This window comes from Dicentrarchus labrax, unplaced genomic scaffold, assembly GCF_905237075.1.
Source record: "Dicentrarchus labrax unplaced genomic scaffold, dlabrax2021, whole genome shotgun sequence".
NCBI classification, from domain to species: Eukaryota; Metazoa; Chordata; class Actinopteri; family Moronidae; genus Dicentrarchus; species Dicentrarchus labrax.
This window is the reverse complement of record NW_026136706.1, coordinates 22,746,214-22,763,546: the sequence shown is the minus strand read 5'-3', so window position 1 is coordinate 22,763,546 and position 17,333 is coordinate 22,746,214. Positions and strand designations below refer to the sequence as shown.

The 17,333-nt window shown below is 41.1% G+C and overlaps 1 protein-coding gene across 6 annotated transcripts in view; it reads left to right on the top strand.

The window, feature by feature from the left end:
- Positions 1 to 17,333, top strand: part of sema5ba (sema domain, seven thrombospondin repeats (type 1 and type 1-like), transmembrane domain (TM) and short cytoplasmic domain, (semaphorin) 5Ba) — a 156,837-nt gene that overhangs the window by 114,321 nt on the left and 25,183 nt on the right. For all 6 annotated transcript variants that reach the window (XM_051404309.1, XM_051404307.1, XM_051404310.1 and 3 more), the window contains 3 exons: positions 8,414 to 8,549; positions 9,639 to 9,846; positions 10,010 to 10,217. In XM_051404309.1, coding sequence (XP_051260269.1) covers positions 8,414 to 8,549; positions 9,639 to 9,846; positions 10,010 to 10,217 — 552 coding nt within the window. The remainder of the gene's footprint in view (positions 1 to 8,413; positions 8,550 to 9,638; positions 9,847 to 10,009; positions 10,218 to 17,333) is intronic.

Below are 17,333 nucleotides of genomic sequence, written 5' to 3'. Positions count from 1 at the left end.
CAGCTGTGCTGAAGAGCCCTTTCAGCACCAACAAGAATATTAATGGGGGAACAGTGACACACACACCAAAACACTTCAGCTTCAACTTCTTATCATTTAGCCCTCAGACTTCAGCACTTCATAAGGTTTGGTACTCAGACATTTTCCCACCTATACGGAGACAGAAAATTTCCAGAGTTTATAGCCTCCCTGCTGCTGCTAATGATCAGTGTGGATGCATGCAGCTCTCAGTCGGCCTGGATATGCAGACTGACTCACACTCCCTCTGGTGTTTGATTGCTCCAGGTGGGGGTGTCACACACTTCATAACAGAGAGGAAACACTCAAAGCCAGAGTGTGCAGATTAGAGCTCTTGTTATGCTTTTTATGTTTAGTAAAAGTGTAGTTGCATCACATTTTTGCCTGAGCAGAGAACATCGCCTTCTGTCACTGAGTTTGGACAGTCTGTCCAACACCAGAATCTTGAGCAAGATATCCCCAAAGATATTGTTATTAATAATTACTCTGCCGGTTGACATGCAACTATGTATAAATATTTGTGGTCCGCAAAGGAATATCTGTAATTATTTTGGTGACCTTGTGATTTTTTATCTAGATGCATCATCAGGTTGAAGTTTCCCCTTGAGTAAATCTTTGGCCTGAGACAAACAGCAAAGTAAATACAGTATGTTGTGTATTCAGAATTGCTCCCAACACTTTTGTATTGTGCATTGCAACGAACATTGCAGCCTCTGGGCTCCATTAGCAGGGCACTGGAGTAAAGTTCAACATTTTAGGAAATATTCTTATATGCTTTCTTTTTAAGATTTAGAGGAGATGAACAGTAACAGGGGAGTTATGGCCAACACACATTACACGTGGCTGTGACTGAATTGATGGAACACCTGACATATGAAACTGAGCTTTCCAAACCTTATCAGCATTCTAAAAAAAGGCAGTTAAGATACGAGGTTGCACATTAAAAGATGCAGTCTGTTCGCTGAGTCACATGGCTGTTCACAAATGATGCATGATTTGGTTTAGGCACTATCTCTCCCTATCCATTTATCCCCACAAACAGAAATAACAGCCTCACTATGATAAGCAACAGAGAGGAAAAAGGGAAGGTGAGCAATAAAGGGCAAGCATAAAGCAAATCTAAATGGAAACAGAAATGACTTTACTTGGTCTGTATTTCATTGTGGTTACGTACTAAATAAAATAATATACAGATATAAACAGCAGATTTAATGCACATGCTTTTATGTTTGGCAAGTCAAATCTGAAGTCATCACATCTGCGACTCGAGACTTTAGTCCAAGTCATGTGAGACTATTAAGAGTTGGTGGTGAACACTGCTTGTGTGGCAAAGTGTTGTCTAACACTGTGTGTGTGTGCGTATGTTTGGTGTGTGGAGGTTTGTGTAGGCGTGGGTCTACGATTGCGTGTGTGTGTCTGAGCAAGCATGGTGGTTGGTATTCCGGTGTGTTCTGTGTTCTGTCAGGGGAGAGGTTGATTCCTGCCTCTCACCTTCTGCTCTCTCACCTGTTAAGCTGCTGGTATTCGCCACCACATGGCTGCTTTTCATCAGCCTGCAGCCATCTTTAACGAGAGAGAAAGAGAGAGTGAGGGGTGGTAAAGACACAAAAGAAAAGAAAAGCCAGGGGGATAAAGAGAGAGAGAAAAGGGGAAGGAAATGAGGATAGGTAATGAGAAAAATCAGCAAGCTCCAAGCCTTTGTCCGCCGTCCTTTGTCTCCTCCTTCCTTGCCCTTCCTTTCTGAAGCAACTCGTCGGCCCTCCCTCCAAAACCGCCTCCCTCATCGGGGTTGGATATGTTAATGCAATCACCGCAAACACTGTCTCCATCTGTCTGGCCTAAATTGAACAGGCTCACAGCTGCTCCCAGGAGTTTGGGGCTGTAAAACAGAGCAGGAAGAGTTGGAACAGAGTACTTATCCTCTCTGTCTGCTCACGATCTGGGCCAGGTCTCAATACTGCAGAGTGACCTCTTCTCTCTCTGTTACCCTATGATCCTATGATGTTCTATAAATGACTAGGAAGGCGTCTTATGTATTATCCATCCATTGTCTTCTGATTATTGATAAAGCAATCTGATTGTATATATGATATTGATTAAAGGTCCGGTGTGTAACATTTAGGAGGATCTATTGGCAGAAATGGAATATAATATTCATAATCACCTGAAAATAAGAATTGTTGAGTTTTTGTTACCTTAAGATGAGCTGTTGTTAACTACAGAGGCCACCATGTTGAACCGCCTTGTTTCTTCTGTAGCATAGAGTGGACAAATCAAACACTAGCTCTAGATAGGGCCTTTTGTAAGTTTTGTGGCCAGTGTGTGCAAACTCCAACTTTGCTAGATGCCACTAAATCCTACACACTGGTCCTTTAAATGTTTAAAGTCGTTCAAGAAAAATGTGGAAATGGTTCCAGTTTGACAAATATGAGGATTTGCTGGTTTGCTGTGTTTTAGTTAATTGTAAATGAACGATCTTTGAGTTTTAGTTGGACAAAACCCAACACAAAAGCAATCTGAAGATGACACCAAACAATTCGAGATTCTATTTTTTTTTTTTTAATTTAGTATCACACTTCCAAAAGATTGGTTAAAAACACTGGATCCTAGTTTTAAATTTTCCATAATGCAAATCAATAGCATCTCTAAGTCAGACCCCTTCTGCCTCATAAAATCCCATGTGTTCACACCCTATGGCCTCAGTTTGTAACAGGCTTTTGTTAAAAAATACAAACATCATCAGGGTTGGTTATCTTTCTGACGTTGGAGAGCTCATCCAAAGCCACAGAAGATACTACACAACTGTTTTCACTAGCTGAGCAGTACTTCTCATTAATGGGAAACTGATTTGGATTAGTAAAATTGGTGGAGTGTCTCTTTGAATCAATCACTCAAAAAAAATAACATACAACAGATTAATCCATAATAGATTCAATCATTCCAGACCTACTTCAGAGGAGGAGAGAAGAGAGGAAGGAAAGAGTCAGCTGTAATTTTATTGAGAGGTGCACCAGCCATTGGAGCCTGTCGAGTGGTTATGTAGAGGAGGGTTTTAACATTCCATCAGAATAAGGACACTTAAGACCTCAGAGCACGACCGGGTCTTTTAATTAACTCCAGGCCCTTATTGGCAGGGTCCGTCTGTCGTGGGCTCGGAGGAGCAGCAAGATTCTCCTGCTGAGGTGTCTAACCTGCCATTACTAACTAATTATGAGCCTCTTTATCTATTTCTGGATGACTTCACTGACCCCTCCACTTTACTAGTTCTTATAGGGTCTCATATCTGAGAGGTTGGGGGTGGGATGAGGAGGAGTGATAAAACAACTGGTCCATTAATTGATTAATAGATTGACATAAAGCTATTTGACATAATTATAAGAAGTGATTTATCTTTTAATTCATTTATGAGGCAAAACTGCTAAACATTTACAGGTTCAGACTGACTAATCAAAGCTTCTAGGCAGGATTAAGAGTAGTCAGCCATCTTTCTATCTGACAAGTGTGGATGAGATTGAGATTTTCTTAACATTGTTAAGAAAATTGCTATATAAATAAAGTTTATTAACTGCCACACCCGAAAGTGGGGTGAAAACCTATTAGAGAGGGAGGAGATGCAACTTTGTTAAATATGGGGATATCAGCACATTTTCAGACAGTCTCTTGGGGAAGGTGTTTATGTAAAGTGCCATAAAAAAGGACCCTCCTTGTCACTTCTGATGGAGTATACGGGCACCTTAAGTCAACTGACAACTCTGAAAATGTAAAATTTGTTTGATTATAATAAAAAACATTATATTTATTGTTCTTTGCAAGCTTTCATGTTAACTGAAAATCATTCAAAACAAAAAAACACTTTAAGTAGAAATCAGCTAACTGGAACATAATGTCAGGCTGAATAATGACCTGAAATAAAATGGCAATCCAGTTTAATTATCAGGCTAAGTAATCATTAGTTGTAGCCCTAATAAGGAGCTCAGTGTCATTAAACTTTTTCATAACATCTCTTTGGGGGTTAAAATATGTGACTGACTCCACATGAGATCAGGCTTGACATGTGTGAGAAATGATAGGCTGGGCAGCCGAGTGAAAGCCACAAAACTGTACAATATTTCTGATTTTACGTTCTCCTCCCATCATATCAACTTGCTGACATCAAATCTACCTTGAAATGAACTGCGGGGTCCACAGTGGAAGACTGGGCCTGATTTGAATACAGTTTGACAGAATCTGCTGCTTGTGTACCAGCAGTTTTATCATTCATTTCACAGATATTCTTTCAATATTTATTTGCACTCTGTTTGGTTTCCTTCACTTAGGGCCAATTTGCATTCAATTAGAAATACTGTGAAAAAAGGTAAAGCCAAGCTTAGACAAAACAAAAAACACTACAGTGATTACATTTAGTCTCTCACTGGTTAACAGTGATATTATAATCAGGTGAACTGTGCACTTTTTGCAATAGCTCAATTCTAACACCTGGATTTTTGTGCAACCTGTGGTGCTTTATTGTTTAGTGTAGGTGTTGCTGACTCAGTCTGCCTCTGAATGTGACTGTTTTGGGCCAAAGCTGTTGCTTTTGCTGGCGTATTGTTGTGCAGTATAAAAATATGTATGGATAATCCTGACAGCCTCACTTAAATTTCTGCTCCCTGCAGCCACGCAGCTCTGCTGAGTGGGCCCTTTTCCTTTTCTGCTGCGATGCAGGTATTCACTGGGGTTGAAACATTGGCCTTAATGTAGTTTTAGCTGTTCCTTTTTTCACATAAAATGAGGTTAGGCACATTGGCTAAAAACCTGGGGTTTCAGCTGGACTTTCTCTGCATTGACGTGGGTATACAGTGCATGTGCAAATTATTACTTATTCATACATCACGTTAAACATAAATAATAAATAGAGATGGTAGAAATACAGTCAGATAATTAGCACATTAAAAAAATAACAGAAAAGAAAGCCTTAAAAAATATAGAAATATAGATGACTAAGAATACTACAAGCATATTGCACTGAATAATAATATGGCAGATCATGTAGTCATGTTAACAATCAAATCAAAAAGAAAAAAACATTGGAGTTTTGAGAATGAAGGCGATTTAAAACCTCTAGGGATTGGGTTTAAAATGCGCAGTAGCAAGTACACCAGTATCCAGTTTATAAAGATAAGGTTATTGAGTGAGATGCATATCAGCCACTTGTGTTTACCAGACAGACTCACTGCTGTTCTGATCTGTACTGATTGTGGCTTGCAGGGAGCAAAACAGCCAGGCTGAGTGAGGAGTTCATTACCTTTCTAACACCTCTTTTTTGGGCTGAACTGAACTACACATCCAATTGTGTGTTGTCTGCAGCTATGTTGTGTGGGTATCAGGCCAGCTGACAGTGGTAAAACAGGTATTCAGTATGGTGCGAGCCAATCGTGACGTCACCCATTGATTTGTGGAGAACCGTTTTGCAACCTCAAGTTTAGCATTGAGGCAGTCATCATGACAGAGCCAGCAGAGGTGACGTACTGCGAGTTGAGCTGCTCTTATTGGCGGTTTGCCTGGTCTCACACAGTCTCGTATTAACAGCACACTAAAATATGTTTCTGAAAAGATTTTAGGCGAGAAATAGGCAGTGCAGGGAGAGAATCTTGATTCATATTTGATTAGCACTGCTTAGTCTGACAGTTTGATTTGACTTTTGTGCGTTGAGCTGGACAGACTCACTGAGAATGTCTATCACAAGATAGCCACACCCTAAAGCATACCCTGCTCTATTTACTCTAACTGAGACATTCATTTACAAAATGAACATCATGCTGTATGGAAGAAGACTACAAACTCCATAAGACTCAATGATATCAGATTTTTTTTTTGCAGCCCATGGAGCTGCCTCCTGCTGGCCATTACATGGAATGCAGGTTTAGGACACAAGCCACAAGACACAAGCATTCTTGGCTTCACTTCATAGACCTGGAAGCTGTGTCCACTATATATACTGTCAACGGTATTACACAGAGAAATAAGATATATCAGACTTTGTATACACACACAGTACTTGTTAATAGGATCAGTTCATTGTTGGGTTATGACAGTTCTATAACACAGTGTACACATACTCGAAAATGTACTTTACATTATTATTACTGAAACATTCATTTGTAAGCGGGATTTTGATGTTTATGTACCTGGAGCTGATTTTTTAACTATTGCTGTGTAGCAACACGGGATATGAAGATTTGTGAAAAGGTTTCAACAAATTGGTTCATAGCACAGAAAAGGAAACAGAAAGCTTGAGAGGTGAACAGGGACAAGTTCTGTAAAACAAAACAGAAAATCAAGCAGTATTTCAGAGGACAACCAGTGACAGGACCAGGCTGGTAGAATGCAATGAATCACTTGAAGAAGGAGCTTCACTCATAATGAAAATGATCATCATGGAGCCGGTCCTCAGAGAGTGGCAGCAAACAGCATAGCAGATGTCAAACAGCTTTTCAATCACTTTCCTGGGCTTTTAAGCAGACTCAAAACATATGGGTTGCATCCATTAGTGCAATAGTCTTTCAGTGCTGCCTTTCACTCTGTCCTCTTGGCATGTGCAGCGACACACTGTCAAAGTAGAGATCTCAGATAATCTGGATAGTGTCAGACTTTCTGTGGTAGAGTTCGGCTTCAATGGAAGCTGTAGCTACAGTACAACCACAAACCCACAGTTTAACTTCCTATTATGTCAAACTGTGTTTGTGTGCGGGTGTGAAAACTGCCGTGGCTGCCGCTCACTTATTGAAGCTTATTTGCCTGTGGTTTGCTTCAGATGGGGTTTGGTTACTGCCGGTTCACCACAGCACTCTCTCCGCTTCACACACTTTGTCTCTGCTTCCCTGTCACTCTTGTCTCCACCAGTGCCATTGAAAAAAAGAGAGAAAAGGTCCTTTTACTGCAGTCCAGAAGCTGTTCTCTTCGGCAGCCTGCGAGTCAGCCAGTGAGCCACCTGTTTGGCCTCCCCTGTTGTTTAGCCAGAGCTCATTTGGAGCACTTTGCCACCCAGCAGTAATGCCAGAACACTTTCGTTTTCTCACAATCTTGAACTGGGTCTAGTAGTATTTAACGCAAGAAACAACAAAAGCAATCTTAAGAGGAACAGGAGAGGATGATCTATAGAGAATTAAAAATTTCTATAAACCATCCAAGATTTTTGAATCATGCATTTTGTGTTATTAATCAGCCAAATCAGAACATGCTGATTGTGCAGATCAAAAGAAAGTTTTAAAACTGAGAGTAAGTAAGAGAAGAATATAAAGAAAGAATATAACTATTATATATGACTATAAGTAATAGAAAAAGAAAAATCCATTAAAACGTTTGCTGAGTTTTGTAAATCCATGGGCAGACAGGTAAAAACCCTAAACCATTTCCAATTTGTAAAATACTTTTTTCATCCATAAAAACTGTTCTAAAACATGTACAGAGCCAGTGATTTCTGAGTAGTCTGTAACCGCAGTAACTGTAAATATAAAGTATGCATAGCTAATAGATGAGTGACTATATCATGTGATAATTAATATAAATGGAATGAAAACCGAGCAAAAGCAGCCCAAGCATTGATTAAACAGACATTTAGGTCTAACCACAACCATTTACCAAATCCTGATACACAGCTTTTTCAGCAAGCAGCAGCCTTCACTGATTTATACATCACCCAAGGAACCGAAATGGCTCACAACGCACCATGAAGTCCTTACAACAGTCTTTCTTTCTCTGCCTTGCTGTCTGAGTCTCTCTCTCTTTCTCACTATAATGTTATCACTCACTATCTTCTAACTGATGGTTTATCAGCATCCGACAAGCCATGCCAAGGCAGAAGGCTGTTTACTGTGTTGTAAAAAAGTCTGAGAGTGGTGCCGGGTGTATAGGCAAGGGGGAAAAAAACTGTCAGCAGTAGCAGGCGGTTAAGAAACTCATTACCTTGCAGCACATTATGGCCGAAGAGCGTCACGATAATAATTTTACTCATACTGCCAGTTTAGCCGGGGTTTACTCTCGTATGTGACACCTGTGAGGCAGCTCTGTGTGTGTGTGTTTGCACATAATCTCTGCGACTACCTCCTATATCCTCAGCTTAATACTGTCCCCATTCACTGTGCAGTGCTGATAGCATAGCTTAGCCTCCAGCTAAAGCAAGCCAGCGATGTAGTGCCTGTTTAGTGCGGGTATAAATGATAGGACTTCCATTAAGAGGATGGAACACATTGCAGAATGGCTTTATTACACAGCTGGCCGCTGCTGATTTCTGATGTGGCTTCACATTATCTGCCAATATGTAAAGTGTTATGAATATTATTGTTGAAATAATATCTTTACTTTTTTCTCTCTATCCCTATCTGTCATTTTTCTCCCTGACTTTCTCTCTATAAAGCAACAGTATTGCAGCATCTGCGGTCTGTGCCTTCAACCTGAGCGCCATCACCCAGGCCTTCAACGGGCCCTTCCGCTCCCAGGAGAATCCTCGCTCCACCTGGCTTCCTACGCCCAACCCCATCCACAACTTCCAGGTTAGTTTACCACTTGGACAATAGCTAACACATATGTCCAATCATCCAACCCTAATATGATATTTCTTTTTTCCACAAAAAAGGTGTCAAACTCTAACAATGTTTGCCCGTTTTACTAATCAGTGGAGTTTTATGCATAGAAATAATCCAATTTAGAACCAAGTCAAATCCAGCCTCAATTCCAACAAACAATGTAACTACAATGTTACTTCTTTTTTTTTATAATTAAACCATCTCTAATCTAGTGTCTGAAACCTCTTGGTGTCTAGAGCTTGCTGGTGGTGCTACACAGCATGGCTGAAAGCACAAAGCTCACCTTTTACAGTACACTGAACTGAAAACAAGTTACACAAGTGCATTCAACTTCATGGCTAGCTAACTGCACAGGTTACCAACAATGGGCAGAAATGGCCACAAACAGTATCTGATATCCTAAGAGATTCCTAAAGCTTTTTTTTCCTTCTCTCTTTGCTCTGATTATCACCTACATAACCACTAACTAAAAATCATTTTTGGTTTTCAGAAGTAAAAAATATAATGTAAAAAAAGTGATACAGATGTCAGATAACTAATAATATAGATATCAGATACCTACCAAAAAAGAAAAATCATTGTTATACTTCCAAAACTATCTACTGCTCTATAAACATCACCCAAAAATGGAATCTACCAACAAATCAATGTTTCATTTCAAGTTCCATAGAATGAGCAGAAGATGCAATCCACAGCTAAGCTCTGCAACACAAACAAGGCTTTCAGAAAGCTGTCATTTCATATTTATTCTCCTGCGCTGTCTCATAATTGTTGTTGCCGTGGCCACATCACAATCACACTGTAGTTTTGATCCCCTGAAAAAGTTTCAATTACTGAGAATAGAATTAAGAATTGAAACAATCTAGCCAGACACTATGTATTGATTTGGTAAGTAGAATGATGGGAAGGGTACTTCTCCATTGTTAGGTTATTCTTTCTTTCTTCCATTCTTTCTGCTTTCCTTTTTAATTTTTCTGCATCCATACCACATTTTCACATCCTTTTCTGACACCTCACCCTTCTCTCATCTCTCACCCGATTGCCTTTCTTCTCCAGTGTGGTACAATAAATGATGAGGGTCCCAATGAGGGTTTGACGGAGCGCAGCCTGCAGGACGCCCAGCGGCTCTATCTGATGAATGACGTGGTCCAGCCAGAGTCTGTAGATCCGCTGGTCATGCAGGATGACGTTCGCTTCTCCAACCTGGTCGTGGACATTGTTCAGGGCATGGACACCCTCTACCATGTTATGTACATCAGCACAGGTGAGAAAAGGAGGATTAAAACTATACTTAATTTCACACACCTGACATATAGTTCAGTATTTTATCTCAAATATATAACCCGAAAAAAAAAACATTAAGCCAAGAAGAGCATTTCATTTGCCTGTTTACAAGATCTTTCTGATATTCCTTCTTGTCCAATCAGAATATGGCACCATCTTAAAGGCACTGGCTACTCCCAATAAGAACCTACAAGGCTGTTACTTGGAGGAGATGGAGCTTCTCCCATCTGGGGTGCGAGAACCAATCCTGAGCCTGCAGATCCTGCACAGCGACAGGTCGCTCTTTGTTGGGCTCAACAATCGAGTCCTGAAGATCCCACTGGAAAGGTGCTCCACCTACAAAACTGAGACGTGAGTGTTACACAAAATTTCTACATCTAGGCGAAATATGATTCAGGCCAATCATATTACGTATCCCAGCTATCAAAGGGAACCTTAGTTTAGCCATTGTATAAAATGTAATAGTCTGTAGTACCAAGGGTTGTCCAAAATCATGACTCAGCAAATCAATGGATTTACTGTACAAGTGCGTATTTTATGGACTTTCCACGGACTTCATATTACTATGTGATTTTGTTTGGATGATTGCCATAATCCCTACAAATATGGATGGCGATGGAGATCAGTCTAAGTCTCATCTAAGTGCATTTTATCTCCTGACAGCCCAGCACCGTCACATATTGCATGACCAAAGTCTACAAAAATCCACATTTGGATTCTGCTCAGATTGTGCAATATTTCTCACTTGTTCAAGCATTGGAGTGCTGCTCATCATCAGTGTGCTCAGTGCTGCCACATGTGGTCAGAATTTAGATTACAACAGTCTATGCTTCTCCATCAGTATTGTTGCAGTATAGTTTCTAGCTTCCAGTGGCAGCACTGAACACAATGCTGCACCTTTGATAAGTAGAATCATGGTCCTGACCCGGGCTAGCTCTAATGAGGCATCTGGGGGCTTAGTGGTTAACTGCATACTGTTGTTACAACGTCCCTGGTTCGAGTCTTGAAGGGACCTTTGTTTGCATGCCATTCCTCCTCTCTCTTTCCTCTCATTTCCTGTCACCACTGCACTGTCTGTTCTGATTTTTGCTGAGCTTTGAGGCTCCTTAAAGTCCCACCACAAGAATAAAGTGACTAGCCACACAAGGGACAGGAGTCCTCACTTTCTGAAAGCAGCCGTGCGGTATACACAGTGTATATTTAATTGTTAATTTTATGCATTTTGGCAGTGGATTCATTTGAACCTGGTTGGTCCTCTAGTGAAGGTAATTATCTGTCCTCAACTAGGATTAATGTCTGGAAGACCTCGCCTATAATCATTAAAGTCCTTATGGAACCAGACAAATGGCTGGGGCGGTATCTGCTCACAAGAGGAAATTAATTTGTTGTGCTGGTTTTCTTTTTTTCCAGTAATGAAGTTCTGTATAATACAGAGAGAGCACTGTTCTGGCTTTTGTTTGTCTGAATCAGAGGGTAAACAAAAAGTGTGTGTGAAGCTAACCTTGTACACTGCCAGAGAAGTTTCTCTGAAGGCATGTTTGTGTGTCAGAGAGCTACAAAGATGCAGAGAGAAAGAGAGAGGCCTTTTGCTCTGCCATCTCCAGCCTCAGTGTTATTCATGTGAAAATCTTCATCTTGAGGGTGAGCGAGGGGAGAAAAGCTCACTGGCTGTTTGTCCAACCTTCTGTATCTCATCAGTGCTCTCAATCAGGATCCTCAGCCGGCCACCTCAGTCCTTCAAAGTCAACTTCATTTTAGCATACAAATGGCTCGATGCTTGTGTGTGTGTGTATGTGTGTATGTGTGTGTGTGTGTGTGTCTGTATATGAAGGGCAGTCTACTCGGTGTGATTTGTGTGTGGGTTGGTGCTTGGACGAGTTCTCATATGCGCACTGCCTGATGAGTCAGCTCGCTATTTCTAGTAAATCCCAACTCCTAGACACATGGGAGCAGACTCACACACACACACACACACACACACACACACACACACACACACACACACACACACACACACACACACACACACACACACACACACACACACACACACACACACACTCATGCACGCACGCACACTGATCAGGTAGGGAAACCATTGCGTTTAATAAGATGTGAGTGATACAGGCGAGATGAGAGAGAGACACAGAGAGGAACAAGAAGGGAGAGAAAAGCCAAGAGAAATACAGATACAGGGAGAAAAGCAGGGCGAGCAGCCAGAGTCCTATTTAAGACACAGTGGGGTGAAACGATAAGAAGAGTGGGCTCCAAGGGCACCAGAAGGGGGGAAGGAGGGGGTGCGGTAGGACGGGCCATTGTTAATCCAGTCTGCAATATTCTGCTCGCCTCTGTAGCTCACTCACCCTTTCAAACACACTGCAGCCGAAGTCAAACTGAGCTGCAGTATACGACCTGTCCGTCAGTGTGTCACCTGAGCTCGTCTGGAGGGACTCAAGCAAGCAGAAAAGGGCAGATGGTTGACAAGAGATCACAAAAAAAAGGAGGCCAGGTAGTGAATTAATGCACAGGGGCTAAAAAATCGATTCACTTAAGTATTGTCCAACGTTTCATGATGTTATCGATAAGCATATTGTCCCAGCCCTAATTAGTTCAACTAATATTTACATAAACAGGTAATCTGTTGATTAGTGAAAAATGCTGATTTCAATTAGCCAGAGCTAAAGGTGACAATTTAAAATAGCTGGTTTTCACAGATAAACATTTCAAAACTCAAAGATGTTCAATTTACATTGATATAAACCAGAGAAAAGCATAAAATCCTCACATTCGAGAAGCTAGAGCGTTTTCCAGGAGAGAAGCTTGTTTTACTGTTGTGTGTGCCACTACACACACATTATCACAGCAGAAGGAGCAATTACACAAGGAGAGTTATTTTCTTTTACAGATATTGACGAAGAGGGTTTAAAAGCAGCTTTCACTTTTGGTTGGCAGGGTGGATTTTAACTTTGCTGAGCCTGGTGCTCCAACAATTTGTTGATCTTTGTATTTAACAAACTGCCAGTTGAAAACTGATCCATGAGTGTAATATCAGATTTTTTTAATTTAGCGTACTGCAAGCGATGCAAACACTGGGTACTAAGTAAGGATAAAATTTCAAAAAGCAGAATTTGACAAGGCACACTTTTGCTACTATCACTGCCCTGTTTGACACGAGTCAACACAAGTAGCTGAAATTATCCGTCTTTGGGGGTCTCGGAGCTAAACTAGACTTAACTCTCACTACTGTATCTGACCGTGGACCACAGTGGACTTAAACAATTGTTTAATTTGTTTCAGAATTTGTCCCTACCTATGCACAAAATCTAAAGCTGCCGGTGGTCAAATTTGTGGATTATTGACCAACTGGAGTCTGTTGAGGGGGGCTTGCCCATCTTTTCTTCCAGCAGTGCTACTTTTGCAGTAGTAGCAGATTAAAGACTTGTTGATTCAGAGCTTGCAAAGCCACCGTATCTGCAAACATAAATAATACACTCCAAGTTTAACAATTTATCTCAAATGTCTTGGAAAAGCTGCTGTAAACAATCACACAATCACAGAAAAACTGCATGAATGCATCACTGAGAAAAACACTGTGATTTTTCTAACGTTGAAGCACACCAAGCTCTGGCTCTAACTCCTTTTTCTACCTTTCTTTAACTTTCTCTTTCTGTCTCTCGAGTTCTGTTCAGACTATAGGAAAAAGACCCACCTGCTGTTCGTTCTGCTCTTTGTCTGAACACACTCCCCGTCATTGTACTGCTAACTGAATGAGCCATTCTCCTCATCTCCTCCGCATTGTGTGTGGTCGTCCCATTCACATACAGCCATATATCCATTCACGCACTGATAACAGCTGAATTTACTCAGATGGTTTTATGTCTGACGGTGGCTCATTTGCAGGCACACATGCTGCTGTTCACCATCATACACATTCATATGAACAGTAAAGAATGGCAGTATTTAGAGTACTGAGGGACAGAGAGAAGGGGAGACACGATTTATGGTTATGTCATAACTTATCCGCTTTGTTATAAAATATCCAGTTGGTAATGGAATAAAATATGGACCGTGTCAATTCCTGTTCAAGTATGCAACTGTGATGTAGAAACTTGAAGCCAGCAGTGCACATACACTGAGAATGGAGTTTATAGTGAAATAGGAGACGTCTTGTGTCCAGCAGGAAAACTTGAATGAATAAAATTAGCATATTTATAGATTCTGACATTTTGAATAAGGTAGAGTCGTAAATAAAGATTTTAATTTGGAAATTATACTTTTTTTTGCAGAATAAACAAATCAGACATACATTATTGTTCCAAGCAGACTATTTGTATACATGTCTGGAAGGGATCCTTAAACATGCAGTTGAAATGCTGACTCTTGCAGTTGAGCTTACAGCAGCATGTTTGGATGAATGCATACAGTGGTTGCAGTCTGAAAACTCAATTACTTTTGAGTGCTTTTCATGTACAGTTTCCTTTGTTATTAGTCCGTATTGGCAACTCTGGCAAGTCTTGCAACCCTGAGAGTAGAATAATATTTACATCATCATCTTTAGCTCAAGTGCTTTTTTGTTACACGGCTGAACCTTTTCAGCAGCTGGTGATTTGTAGCCTTTTAGTGATAGCTTGCAGACAAATACTGCTGCTTGTGCCGTTGTGTGTGTGTGTGTGTGTGTGTGTGTGTGTGTGTGTGTGTGTGTGTGTGTGTGTGTGTGTGTGTGTGTGAGAGCAAATCTTTTGTATGTGTTTGTCCTCTATTTGTGGTAATTATATTTGACCTGGCCAATTGGCACCTCTGGCTAACAGCACCACTCTGTCCTCCACCCAACGCCTATCTCTCTATCTCGCTCTGTTAGTGAAGTGATTTATTCTGGCTACAGTGGCATGCTAGCTTAGCTGCGATGTTGCATCCATCATCCTTTTTTTTTTTTTTTTTTCACTGAGGGAAGAAAGCTAATGCACGCTGCCAAATAGAGGATGAAACAAGCGGTCTCACAGAACAGTAGCATAGTGCTTACACCCTCTACAAAAAGCACTACTTTGAAACTAAGTGCACTACTTTTCTTTACTGAATGGGTTTACTCATTTGTCGAAACTGAGGGTGTCAGACAGGGAAGAGTGGCTATACATGGGAGTTTCAAGTGAATGTTGGAAGCTTTTTTTGAGTGTTTTTTACAGTTGGTGATGAGAAGAAAGAGAAAAGAGCAAGAAAAAGAAAAACATTCAAAAAAAATGAAACAGAAATAACTGCCACGAGGAGGCAAAGGAGGAAACGCTGAATAAGTGATGAGGATAATGGTGAGGAGGATGAAACGGAACAAATCAGGTTTCTGTAGCGGCTCTATTCCTGCAGCCAAACCACCGCTCACACATCTGCTTACATAAACATTACGTTTTATTACAAGAGGTACAATTGTCCTGCTGGTGATAGTTACATTTCCGCCTGAGGGGCTTTGGTTCAATTTGCTGTGTGTGTATGAGTGTGTGGTTTTATATGTGTGATTAACAGTGACCTGGCTGCAGTCATGAGGCCGAGGCAGCTCACACTGCCTGCAGCAGGAGTTTAAAACAACATCAGGAAACCACTAAGTGGTCATCGAGGAAAACCACTGACCATTAGCATCCCTTCCTCAGTCTGTGTGTGTGTGTGGCTACTTGTTAAAACTGATGTATACGATATGTTGCAGCCTTTGTTGTACTGTAGCAGTTCCTATAGGACCCCTATACAGTGATGTGGACTTCCTTGTCTGTCTCTGTGTGAGGGGAGCTTACAGGCCCGTCCCCAGCAAACCCAATTTACTGTCTGCCGTGGCTGCCAGCCTGTCAGCAGGCCTCTAGAGCTCACTGCTGCTAAGCCTGTATGACCAATCAGAGGAACACTTCACCAGCCAAGGACTGGGAGAGAAAGAGAGAGATGGTGTTCACACAGTGGATGTGTTTATTACTGCTCCAGAATGCTGTTACTTTTATTACAGGCTTTGTTCTGGCCGCAGCTCAGTGTAATCATTTTGCTCTCTGTCCCTTTCTCTCTCTCCATTTCTGTCTATATTGCTTTCTCGCCCTCCTCTTTCTCTCAGCCTTGACTTGGACCGGTATTATGTGAAAACCTCCAGCTCACCACCTTTTAAATCTCCTGATGCTGACGATGTCAAACTACTCTGATCCCTTTCCTCGTGGATGATTTAAATGAAATATAAATAAAAACACTGGCTGATGATGGCCACCTGGATTTGCTAAACTCAAAAGATAATGCATATCTTATCAAACCTACTAATCTTTTCTGTAAGCAAAGAGCAATGTATGAAACATCCAGGCTGAACGTTTTCATTTTTAGTCTGCACTGATTGCTGCTTTCATGGGTTGAAATGACGAGTACGGTAATTCTGGGATTAAGCTGATGAAAGACCGAAAGGAAACCTTGGCTGCACAGGCTGGTCTCTGTATTCAGCCAAAGATTGTATGTAAGGGAAAGCACTCCGTAAAACAGAGTCCAAAGTCCCAGAAGATTATTCTTTTTCATCTTTTGCTCACAAGATAATAAGAATTTTAAGAGATTTTGGTGGCTGCATGCAACTCTACAATTCCAAGTACACTGTGTTTTGGCAGTTGAACAAGACCAACAGTCAGTCGTAAATTTTATCAGGAGAAACAATCTGGATGATTGACACCCCAGTTTCAGTTGTCTGAATCTCAGAGGTTCATATATATATCATATCAATGACTTTAGCAGATTATTAGGAGCTCCAGTATTTGGTAAAAGAAATGTTGTGAACTGAATCTTTCAGTTTTAGTAGCTCATAAATTTAGTTGGTTACAGATCTTGAAAGATAGTCGATAAGGGATTCACAAAGAAGGGTGACATGGTGGCGCAGTTAGCACTGTCACTTTACAGGAAGAAGGCGCGGAGTGTCCTCCCAGTGCCTGCATGGGTTTCCTTCCATAATCCAAAGACATGCAGGTTCATTGGTGACTAAATTTCCCATAGGTATGAGTGTTAGTGTGAATGGTTATCTGTCTAAATATATCAGCCCTTTTGAAGGGAATGTAGCTTCCCACTTTCCTAATGTGACCTGGGATAGGCTTCATCCCACCATGACCCTGCAAAAAAAGGATTACATAAGCAGATTCAACACTGGATTCAGATGAACTGACTAATTGATTCTGTCTATTACCTTGCCTGTGAATACACTTATACTTTCTTGTCTTCTCTCTCTTTCTCTGCCTTGTAGCCTGTCTCTGCCTCCTCATGGGTTCTCTGTGATGATGTAGCTCCTTTTTATTCACCAGGGGCTAAAATTGTACATGGAGGACAGCAGGCAGTTTTTGGCAGACAGCCATCTCACTTTTGTTTTCCTGATTTTTTTTTTTGGACCCAGCACCATCAGTCTTCAGCCTGGCTCCAACTGGGTCTAATTGGATGTATTAGCGCTGAGTGCTAGCAGGAGTTCTCTGTGTTTCCGATTCA